General features: G+C 42.8%; 1 protein-coding gene across 2 annotated transcripts in view; it reads left to right on the top strand.

The window, feature by feature from the left end:
* The window catches only part of tanc2b (tetratricopeptide repeat, ankyrin repeat and coiled-coil containing 2b), a 166876-nt gene that overhangs the window by 131777 nt on the left and 22965 nt on the right, over window positions 1–12134 (top strand). For both annotated transcript variants that reach the window (XM_008287525.1, XM_008287526.1), the window contains 5 exons: window positions 5904–5942; window positions 7038–7319; window positions 7428–7552; window positions 9537–9768; window positions 11296–11465. In XM_008287525.1, coding sequence (XP_008285747.1) covers window positions 5904–5942; window positions 7038–7319; window positions 7428–7552; window positions 9537–9768; window positions 11296–11465 — 848 coding nt within the window. The remainder of the gene's footprint in view (window positions 1–5903; window positions 5943–7037; window positions 7320–7427; window positions 7553–9536; window positions 9769–11295; window positions 11466–12134) is intronic.

Here is a 12134-nt window from a genome sequence, read left to right as displayed (position 1 = left end):
ACGTCACAGTTTTCATAATTTTTGTTTGTGGCATGAAGGATGGCAGTGCTTTTATTCCAACACTTTGGATTTCTAGGGTTCAGATTAAAATAACAATTTGTCATAAATATTCAAGGTCCCAACAGGATAAATCATATTTTTTGTGACCTCAAAGGCAAATCTGGGGATTTTATAGCAAGCTTTGGTTCCTGGAGAGACAGCACAAAGATTTCTGACAGATTCGACATCACAGAAAGTGTCTTGTTGGCTGTTTTGCGTGTGAAAAAAGGGAAGTTACGCACTTACAGGTAGTCAGATATGTGATTGATTGCTTCCTTGCATCACAGTTTTAATAATGTTTGTGCGGCATAAAGGATGGCAGTGCCTTTAATGAGTAATTCCAACACTTTAAATGATTAGAGTTCCCATGAAATTAGTCATACAGTGAGTCTTTGGGATCTCATACGTAGCTTAGATTCACATAGAGACAGTACAGATATTTTTTGACAGATTCTACATCACAGAAAGTGTCTCGTTGGCTATTTTGCGTGAGAGAGATGTTAAGTTACACACTTACAGATAGTGGGACGCTTGATTGATTGCCTGTTCGCGTCATGGTTTTCATATTGTTTGTGTGGCATGAAGGGTGGCAGTGCTTTTAATCTGTGATTCCAACTGGAGTTCCGATTGCCTTGATAGAGATAGACGTGAATATTCGGGGTCCCAACAGGATGAATCATGTTTTTGACCTCCAGTATCAAATGTGGGGATCTGTAGAGACAGCAGAAGGATTCCTGACAGATTCTACATCACAGAAAGTGTCTCGTTGGCTCTTTTGCGTGAGAGACTGCTGGACTTCCAGATGAGTTACAGCGGCGGAGAGCTGCCGGTTATGTATCGGTCAGGTGGTTGCCAGCTGACAGATGCAGCTCCCTCTCTCTCTTCTTTCTCTCTTTCTCTCTCTCTCTCTCTCCGGTTGATTTTTTGTCGAATCTTCTTTTGATGCCAGCCATCGGGGGCCCAAGCTGTGCTGCTGTTTTGAGGAGAGTGAGTCAGACTGTAATGGACCTTCTTGTGCTCCTGCCTGCCTACCTCTAAGATTTACCACCCACCTTATCTATTCACTGCAAACTCTCTCACATAACTGTACACTGCACACACATTTTCTCCCTCATTTATCTTTACTTTCCCTCTCTTTGTCTTTGTCGCTTTCCGTCCCCCTACTCTCTCTCTCTCTCTCTCTCCCTCATCCCTCCCTCTGCCGCCGTCTCCCTACCTTCACATACACAAAACAGGATTTGTGTTCTAGCTGATGGCTGCAGCTTTTGGCTGATAAAAATATGTTCGACTCCAGAGGGTTTTATCACTCCCCGACTGGGCTGAAAAGTAAATAATAACTCTCAGGAATTCACGTGAGCGCCGTAATTGATTAGACATTTAAAGGATAAGGCTGGTGATGTGCGGTATTTTTCTTACTGTCAACAGAGCCCATTAGAATAGCAAAACAAAAATAAATTGAGCCGACTAACAAGTATTACCTGTGTATGCAAAGCCCGATACAGTTCATTCGTCTGTGCCACGGAGCTCCATTGTTGTTGATTAACCTGGCCACGGTAATTTATTTGCAGTCGGTCCCACGTACAGCGACTGCCGCCGCACTCACTAGAGCACCAAATGTGCATTAATTCATTCAGCCATTCAAATTAATTCATTTCACATTTGTGGCAGTTTTAAAAACATTTCTGTACATCCTGAGTGGGAACTGACGGCTTTGGCAGGGCCTAGTGTGAGTCACCGGATGTCGACTTTGGGTATAAGCCTGCCGTTTCCGCTGCACATTTCACGTGGCGTTCTCCTCCCCTTCCACTATCTGCGTGTTACCGTTCTCAAAATCCACTTAGTAACAACAACAACCTCCGAGCAGCAACCTACACTCTGAAAATGGCATTTTTTTTTTTTTTACCAAGCATTTGGATCATGCAAGAAGACAGGTCTGCCTGGTTCTTGTGAATTACTGATTTTAATGACAGCACTCGCCTCCGTGCGTGCAAATGTTCCACCAAAACTATTCCACTGTCACTATTTTTGCAGAGAGAACTCAGACATGTCTTCTGCGCAGCACGACATACTTCTAATGACATAAATCAGAAGTTGCATTTCTTGAAATCAGCAAGTGCATCGTTTTTCTAAGTGCCTTTAGGTGTGGGAAGAAATACTAACTCTGCTTATAAAGGATATTCTACTACTAAGTTTTTGATTTCTTTCCATTCTTGTCTCCTCTCTGCTCTGTGTAAACACAGCCTGCAGTTCAGCCCAGTTTATCCATCCATCCATCCATTATCTATACACCGCTTAATCCTCACGAGGGTCGCGGGGGCCTGGAGTCTATCCCAGCAGACTTAGGGTGAAGGCAGGAGACACCCTGGACAGGTCACCAGTCTATCACAGGGCTACACTTAGAGACAGACAACCAAGCACACTCACATTCACACCTACGGACAATTTAGAATCACCAATTAACCTCAACATGTTTTTGGACCTTGTGGGAGGAAGCCGGAGAACCCGGAGAGAACCCACGCTGCACGGGGAGAACATGCAAACTCCACGCAGAAAGATTCCGGTTCCCCCACCGGGACGCGAACCGGCAACCTTCTTGCTGCGAGGCAATAGTGCTACCAACTGCGCCACCCTGCAGCCCCCAGTTTTTCCATCTAGTTGTAATTTTTGCAATGTGACTCTTAGTTCTTCTGAGTTGCAGTGAAGAGCACAGAATTTTTTATTTTTTTTTTTGCACAATCTGATTTGAGCAAACAGTTTGTTTTTGGTGAAATTTTAAACGAAGCATGTTAGAATCCTGATTTTAAGCGGGTGATTAGTTTAAAGCCTGTCAGATTGATAGTAATCTGTGGAATCTGTCTGATAAATACTGCTATTTTGGCGATTTTTAGCTATAACATGCCCTTTAAACCCAACGGTGGATCTCAGGTTACTACAACAACCAGAGCTTTCCCCCTCCTATAGCAGAATAATGATGAGGTGCAGTCAGATCATTCTACATCTCTACCATGGTGCCGGAGAACATGTTGTTGGTTTTGGTGTTTTCATTGGATTTGTTGACAGTCAGAAAATACAGCTTCCTTATCATGTCAGTCTGAAGTTGATAGAAGCTCCACGTTGACACTCATTAGAATCGCCGTTCTGTTTACAGTAAACATTTATTTACAGCAAACACTGACTGAAGAAGGCCCCTATAGCAGTTAGACAAGGGAGTTAGATAACGGCGTAGAAGTGATGACAGTGCATTAGCATGTTTGAAACAAAACAACTGACAGCAACAAGGTTCAGATGATTATCTTGCCTCTATCTGTTGTTGTGTCTTTGACTGAGGTGGCTTCATCCTGCTTTCTGTAATCTTCATCTGATAAATACTTTCTCATTTGAACTATCGAGACTAGTGTGCTTCTCCTGAGGGCTTATATCACGTACTGACATATTTCATTCTCTGTCAGTTAATAGTACGCCAACAGGGATGTGTTAAATGACTACTTGCAGCCACAGGTTAGAGTATGTTTTCAGAAGACATGCTTTAGCCATCGGTGCAACCTGGTTTAATATGTTGCTCTAAGCATGGTCGGCAAATTACATAAGATTTGACTTTTTTTTTTTTGTTGTTGGTAAAAATTATGTAAGATCCTGTTGTTGTGCATATGCTAGCTGTATCTGTACTGTTACAAGAAGTGACTGGGATGTCTGAAAAACCAGACAGCACAAAAACAATCCTGGGACAAACTGTTACATCCACAAAACTCCCACATCAGCTGCAAGACAAGTGCTTCACCTGACCTGAGATAACCCGCCGCCGCGCTCCCCAGACCCCCTCACAACAAGCAGACGGATCATCTCAAGCTCTTCTCCTCCTTTGCCCTCATTTCCCCTCTTCTTCTTCCTTCCACTCCTGTGCCAGCTCGTCCTCCTCTTTCTCTCCTCCTCCTCCTCTGCTTCACATCTTCCTCCTCCTCTTCCTCCTTCTCAAGGCTGTTCAGCCACCGTGAGTCATCCTCACCTGGTGAATAATTAAAAAGTCTGAGACTCTCACTCCGTCTGGCCACGGAGAGTTGGTGGTAGAGGAGGAGGAGGAGGATGAGGAGGAGGAGGAGGAGGAGGGGAGGTGGAGTGATACCTTGCTCAACGTCGCCTGAGGGGGAGTGTTATGGGCAGGATTATGAGCAACTGCCATCCATCCATCCATCCATCCGTCCCTCTCGCGCACACACACACACACACATTTGCGTTTCACCATCCTGGAAACAACTCCCTCAGCCCCCGTTCACAACATGGCTGCCATGTTTTTCCTGGAATACCTGACGCAGAGGAGCAGTAGTGGCTGCACGACTGAAGCGGCGTAATCGTTTGCTGCCATTTGGAGGACGGTTGCCTGATAGGTAGTAATTCCCACAAGGACGGAAGAAGCTTTACAGGCACGGTTTGGCATCCAGTCTCACCCCCTCCGAGATAACTGGATTACCGCCACTTAAAACAGAGTAGCCGAGGTTATTCAGCTTCTTCCTTGAGTGACCTGCAGTGTTGAAATGGCAGCATTGGGAAGGCTTTTGTTTTGCGTTTCCCATCACCAGTCTTGCATCAGGTCAATCCCTTCACAGTGCGACACCCCACCAGACGAATATTACATCAGTTGCTTATTCCGTCTCTGTCTGTTTGTTGAGTTAGCGCTAAAATAATCTGACCGGGGAATATGGATGAAGTGTCTTTTATTACACCGGGCCGCAGATGACACACAGCTTAGTGCAGTAAAAAAAAAATAAAAAATGCAGCGCTGGCCAGCATAAACGCAGCTTTTCACCCACTTCCAGTTATATCTGTTTGTACTTTCTGCTGATTGTATAAGTCAGAAGATTCTCAGCACCATCATTTTCTGTTCATTCTGCGATTATAATTAGCATTCCTGGAAAAGAGTCATGCTTGCAGCAGCACTTTGGAGCGCTGTGTGCTACACAAGACTACATTAGGAGCAATATCAGCTCATTATATTATGTAGCCATGCTCTTAATCAGCACACTGGAGTCATTTACAAAAAGACATACAGCTCTAATGCAACTCTCACTTCCCTTCTTGCCCGCCCTGATTTATTTTACCTGCACACAGTGGAGAAATTTATGCCAACGCGTTGAAATTCTGCACACTCTCACCACCTTATCCTGCCAGTCTAATGTATAGTACATATTTCCTACAGTACAGCTCTGACTCATAGTATGCTGCAGAGTGTGAAATGAACTACTGCACCTTCTATCATCTGTCCAGCAGCTATTTCTCACCGCGCACTGCAGGATTCTGATCAAGACTTAGCTCAAAAAAAAAAGAACTAAATCAGATTTTATGGTGTGTTTTCTCTCAAAATTTGGGGATTCTTGTCTTGTGCTAAGGTTTTAAAAAAATGTGGCTATCTTTGCCAACCTGCAACACACACATGCACAATAGAGTGTGGAGTTGAGGTCGGCCATCCCGGGGTCGAATTACCACCAGAACTGGATTCAATTACTTTTATGGGGATTGATTGATCTTGCCCAGCGCAATGGAGCCAATTAGATTCTCCCAAAAGTGCAAACCTTCCCTGACTTCCCCTCCAGACGCACCGAGAAACCCGCTCAATGTAATTCAAAGGATTTCAATTAGTAATCGACCCTGGTCTGGTGGTTCCCCCATATTTCTGACATCATGATGTGCTGATGCTGTTGTTGCTTGCTGTTTTTTTTTTTTTTTTAAAGCTGCACCTTGTCCTGCGCTCTGGCACGCTGTACACTGCTGCCAGTTTCCATTCCTGTCCTCACTGCCTTTTTTTCTCTCATCACTCTCTTTCTCTCTTCCTCTCTCTCTCTCTTTTTTTTTGCTTGCCGTTCGTCTCTCAGCTTCTGCAAATAACACCCATGTCTGGCAATCCCAGTCACGTAAGTTACTTAAACTTTCATTTGTTGCATCAGGCGGCATGCTTCTGCTCACAGTCGCCTGCTCGCTTTACATGTCATTAGTTAAGCGGCTCGCAGTCTTGCCAGCAAAAGCGTTTTGGATTATTCACTCGCACATTTCAAATCGGGCGTAATTGCCAGATGCTGATATAACATTTAGAGAAACGACACACCCGACAGAGGAGACCATGTGTTTTTGTGTTGGGTTTTTTTTATTCTCAGAGCTCAAATCAGTTTAAAAGATGAGGCCCAGGAGATGACACCCAGTAGCAGCAGACTAAATTTTACACTGATTTTATCACACGGCTTCAGAAGTTCATACCAGACTCATTTTACCCTCATTAGTCTTTAATGGTCCATATGTTCTGCTGAAAAGATGCCCAACCTCTGGAGGACTTCAGTTTAATGACTCCCCCTAGTGAGTAAAACCAACAGCCAGCAGTGGCTGTTAAAAGTAGTCACTCTCTTGGCTTTTTGAAGAAGCTCTTTCACAACAGAATGAACTTAAAGCACACATAAATTGGATTGTTTGGTTGTTAAACGTGGGATAGTAATCAAAGTAGGGAAACTTTCAAGGAAAATGTTAATATTAGACATCTGGACTGTAGAACTGGTCATCCCATTTGAGCTGTATGACTGCATTTTCTAGGTATTTACTCCTATTTCAGCTTTATCTTACATTCAGTGTATATATATTCAATCGTAGAAGGCGCACTCTAAGTTAAATGTATTATTATTTATGCTTTATTCGAGTTAGTTATGTAGATTTTTTACCTTGAAATCAACTTAAATACACAAGTAACTGTGAAAAGATCAAACTGGTGATGCGTTTATTGCCACATAGTGCTGCAGTGTCAAATTGAAGGCAGCTAACTGTCTAACGTCCCTTTTTGTAAAGCACAGATATCGATCGTAGGATGTGTGTTTGTATAGAAGTATAAAGGCTTTTACATTTAGTAACTCACCATCTATCATAAGGGGAGACTGCTATTGCAAAAAAAAATAATGTAAGCCCATAAATGTTGCTCCTAGCTACAACACCACAAACAAGTTCTCTATTTTTTTTGCCTGTATCAGTGCGTTTTGCACCCTATCGGCCTCAAGACATCGCCCTCAAGCCTCTGCTGTTTGAGGTGCCCAGCATCACCATGGACTCCGTCTTCACGGGACGCGAGTGGCTCTTCCAGGAGATCGACGCCCACCTCAACAGCCCCAACTCCGGCACCAACCAGGGCGTCGTGGTCGTAGGCAACATCGGCTTCGGCAAGACGGCGATCATCTCTCGCCTGGTGGCGCTCAGCTGCCACGGCACCCGGATGAGACAGATCGCCTCGGACAGCCCTCAAGCCTCCCCTAAACGTAAATGATTTTAAACACAAAGCCTTTTCGTTTTGAGAGTAACTGTGTGGATGGATTTCATGAGTGTGTTTGAGCTTCCCTGAGTGTGTGTTGCTGTCTCGTGTCCAGATGGAGAGGGGCTTCCTCTCACACAGCCACAGCCTACGCATGGCACCCTCGGAGGAGGCAGCTGTCCCGGGACCCCTGAGATGAGGCGACGTCAGGAGGAAGCCATGAGGAGGCTGGCGTCTCAGGTACCACATGCACCTGCAAACATAAAAATCACTCACACGTTCTCGTTTCAGTTTCTGATTTACAGACAAAACACTCTCAAGACTTAGAGAAGAATCTGGGCTGAACATTTGTGTCTAAATACTGTGGTTGATTGGTGTTTTTGACTCCTTCTCCTCCCATCGCCTGCTTTTACGAATGCAAATGATCTATTTTTCAGCCATTTGCTTAAAAAATAAGTGTGCTTCTAGTGATTATAGCTTGAAATTTTCTGCTTCTGTTTGATTGCTGTATATTAAGAGAAGGTAAGTGCACAGGCCTACACCACTTATGAGCATTTCTACCTTCCCACACCTCCATTCTCCCCCCTTTTCTCTTCACAGCTGTGTGAAATTTAAAAAATAAAAATCAATTGCCAAATATGTCGTCAAGGGAATTTGCAAACTTTACTGTGCTGTCAGCTTTATTTTTCCTTATCACAGCAGAGCAATGCAAACCTGATTGTTAAAAGGAAATATTGTTGAGTCACTAAAGTGGTCATTTTAGCGTAGCAGCATACTTATTTGTGGCTAGCTGTGAAATTTCAAAGCCGCGGTCCATCTGTAATTGAAAAAAAACTGCGAGATAATTTTAAATGGCTTCTTTTTATGTCTTAATTTTTCAATTAGTGGCGGCATAGGTGGTAGGCTAGCCAAAGACACGCTCTTTTGAAATGCCTTTCCAAAATACAAGCGCAGACATGGCTCAGGTTCAGTCGGAAATGATTCACTTTTAGGCTTTGAAAGAAAAGCTTGACGCCACCTGCGAGCTCTCGCACGGGGCTTTGTCCTGAGGTGGTAGGATTCAAAACAGGTGGAGATAAGTTGGGACTTTTATCTTTTTTAAAACATTTAAAAGAGAGTGCAGCTCTTTTTTTTTAAACGTGTGAGTATTTAGCTTTTACTTACCTGCCTGTAAATCTCTCTGAATGTGTGAAACCGCCTCTCTCTTCTTTTTTTTTCCTTCACTTCTTCCTGGTTGCACCTCGGTCCCCCTCCCCTGCTGCTTAGCCATCTGCATCCCCAGTCCCAGCCTGATGCATTATGCAGATGTGTTTAAAAAAGAAAAAACAACTTTGCCAGGGAGCCTTATGAAATATTTATACCTGCAGAAAGCCATTTCCCAGCCAAGCTATTAGATCTTGTTAACTCTGTGCATTAATAATTGAGCTCACTCCCTTTTTCACCCCTTTTGTTTTAAAGCCCCTTTTATTCCATTGTGACCAAAAATTAGCATTCCAATTTGATTAGTCTTTTTTTTTTTTTTCCCTTTTTCATCCCACCCTTTTTTCTCGCTGCCCTCTGATCGCCTCTGAAAATTCAAACTCTTTGTGATCTCTTAGTCTCCCGGAGCACTCGGTCACACCTGCTGCTTGCTGTTTAGTTGACTAACCTTTTGGAAAATTCACCGACCTCTCTACTGTTTTCTATGTCTCCATGCGAAGTGTTGTTTTTTTTTTTTAATTTATTCATTCATTCATTCATTTTGTTTAATCATTCATTTGATCATGTTTCAAGTACGTAGCTGTGAAATATGACAGTTTAACACTTGACTCCTTCGTGCCACAGTCATCTCACACATGCATGAGCTAACTCCGAATCGGGCTCTCCTGGCAGCCGGAAGCGATGAATTATTAATGGCTTAAACCGTACAGCGAAACGAGAAGTATTATGTTTCATTATACTGCAATCATCCACCATGAAGTTGACTCAATCCCAAATGAGTTGTAGCTGTAGCAGACACTGGGAAAACAGGCTTTGCGCTGGCAGAGCATTGAAAAAAAAGTGTTATTCCTACAAAGTGTGTCATCTATACCCCTGATGCTCTGTGACACTGATATTTAATCAATTTTGGAAATACCCAAAGCTTGGTCAAGGTTAGGAGCGGCAGAGGGGGGGGAACGGGAGCGTTCACCTTTCCTCAAAGTGACCCGACTGCAATCTTCTCCCAACTCTCTGTCGCCCCCAGGTGGTGGCGTACCACTACTGCCAGGCAGATAACGCCTACACCTGCCTGGTGCCAGAGTTTGTGCACAACGTGGCGGCGCTGCTGTGCCGTTCGCCACACCTGGTCGCCTACAGGGAGCAGCTGCTGAGGGAGCCACACCTGCAGAGCATCCTGAGTCTGCGCTCCTGCGTCCAGGACCCCCTGGCTTCCTTCAGGAGGGGCGTCCTCGAGCCCCTGGATGCACTTTACAAAGGTAGTAGTTTGGACGTTTCCCTTGCTTTTGGAATCGTTTTTTGCTGCAATGGAAAGGCCTCTGTGGAAACAGCACAACCATGGCTAGAAGTAGAGAGAACTAAAAATGTGTTTTGAGCAGTATGTCAAAGTTAAATCACTTTTAAAAAAACAAGTAAAAATTAAAGTTGAATTTTCTGGTTGGACAATATTTTTCCAAGTGCCAGGTGCTACCAATATTTAATTTTGCTCTACATACTAAGCATATGTTATTGCTTACTTTTTACAACCCTTTACAAACTGTGTGGTGTTTTTCACCCGACTACTTTGTACATCCAGAAAGATGTTTCACTGTGCTGAATGCATCTTCCAACAACTTGCTCCTCTGTATACTATTTTTGAGCCATGCTGCATTTATTTTACTGGTCAAGTATGTTTTATTTCGCTCTCAATCTTCATAATTTGTTTCCATGCTGATTTGTCTTCATCTCTGCTCTATGTAATACACAGCCTGCAGATCAGCCTTAGAAAATAAATTGTAATGTGACTGTTGTTCGCAGCTGAGTCGCTCATGAATGACTTCTATGTTGCATGGAGGAGTGCAGAATTTGTTGTTTTTTACAGAATCTAATGCAAACCCATTTGACCCATTTTTTCAAAAATGTATAATAAGTAGGTTTTGATGAAATATCGCATTTTTTAACTTAGACTTGATTAATTTTCCAGATCATACAAGGCTGGTTTAAAGGCGGTCTGAGCTGTTTTTACGGTTTCTGATTGATATATTGTGTGATTTTGGCAGGTTTAGGGGTTTGACAGCCAAATTGTTAAAATAGGGTCAATATAACTGATTACATTTACTCCTGCACTGCACCTAAGAATAATTTTATAGAATTGTCCATTTAAGGCTACTTTATACTTCTTTACAACTCAGAGCAACATATTGCACTTGTTGCTCCTTTGTGGCAGGAGTTTCTTGTCAGTTGTTAAAAGTTCGACCTTTTTCCCTTTAAACGTCTCAAGTTATTTAATTAAAGCAACTGTTGTCGAACCAAAGACACAAAAATATTCAATGTTTCTCTCCAAAAATTAGAGAAATGTCCTGAGTTTGTTTTATTTCTCTCTTTCCTGTCTGATTAACCATCTCAAGGTCACTCTGCCTCTTGTTTTACTGCATAACCTTTATTTATTTTGTCTGTTGGCTTGAATATCTTCACAGGAATTAACTGATTCTTTACAATCGAAGCCTCTTCAGACTTATTCGTCTTATTTATTCTTTGACTCGAGACCTTGGTTGCTTCACAGTTAGTTGCCTTACGGTGCTGAATTTGTCTTAAACCTCTTATCTTACTTAAAACAAGCCGGAGCTTCACTTGTAGTGTTATCCTGAGATGTTTATTGTCAATAGAGATTAAAAACAAAATCTGCGATGATTAATGTATGAATGTATTGTGGAATCTGTGGCTCAGGCAGCTATTTAAAGATTTTCATCGAGGAGATGACGCAGAATATACGTCGGCTCAACTGCATCTGTCTGGCTGTTTTTCAGAGAGGAAGATCAACTCCGAGGAGGACCTCATCATCCTCATCGATGGCCTCAACGAAGCTGAGTTCCACAAGCCGGACTACGGAGACACCATCGTGTCCTTCCTCACCAAAACCATCAACAAGTTCCCTCCCTGGCTCAAGCTGGTGGTCACAGTCAGAACCACGTTGCAGGTAAAAGAGCTACAGGTTCCTCGATGAGCCCGAATCACAGTGATGGTGGCAAATTCCACTGTTTACACTTTCTCTCCGGCTGTTCATCCTTTTCACTTGGTTGTATTTTTAAATTCAGGGTGGAGGGCTTTATTGTGCTGCTAATACCACCAGCCAGAGGGTTGACATCATTTTCTGCTGGTTATTTTTGCATCAACTGGAGGCCACTGACTGAAATATTGAATTTGTCTCTAATACTAGTCTACTCTCTTTGTCTCTGACCTTTCCATTTTTTGTCTGCGCACATTATGCAGAACATGAGTGGAAATGTTTTCGTAGTAGAAGGAGAGGTTTTTTATTTTTTTTATTATTGTGTCTTTGCTATATTTGTCTCCACTCCCTTCAGTTTTCATTTATTATGACAATGTAGACCAGACATGATAGCTTTTTTAATATTATATTTTCTCTGTCTCCATATTTGGAGCCTTAATGTCTGGGGCTTTGATGTTTTAGTGTATTAATATCTATTTTTTTGACGTTTTGCTGCAGTAACATCCAGGATTTTGATGTTTTGGTGCATAAATATACTGGTTTTTATTGTTTTGGTGCAGTAATGCCCTCGTTTTGGATGTTTTAGGGCATTAATATCCAGCTTTTTGACATCTTGGTGCATTAGGTTCCAGTTTTTTG

The sequence above is a fragment of the Stegastes partitus genome, unplaced genomic scaffold, assembly GCF_000690725.1.
Source record: "Stegastes partitus isolate 25-593 unplaced genomic scaffold, Stegastes_partitus-1.0.2 Scaffold505, whole genome shotgun sequence".
Taxonomy (NCBI): domain Eukaryota; kingdom Metazoa; phylum Chordata; class Actinopteri; family Pomacentridae; genus Stegastes; species Stegastes partitus.
This window is presented reverse-complemented; position numbering and strand designations above follow the sequence as displayed.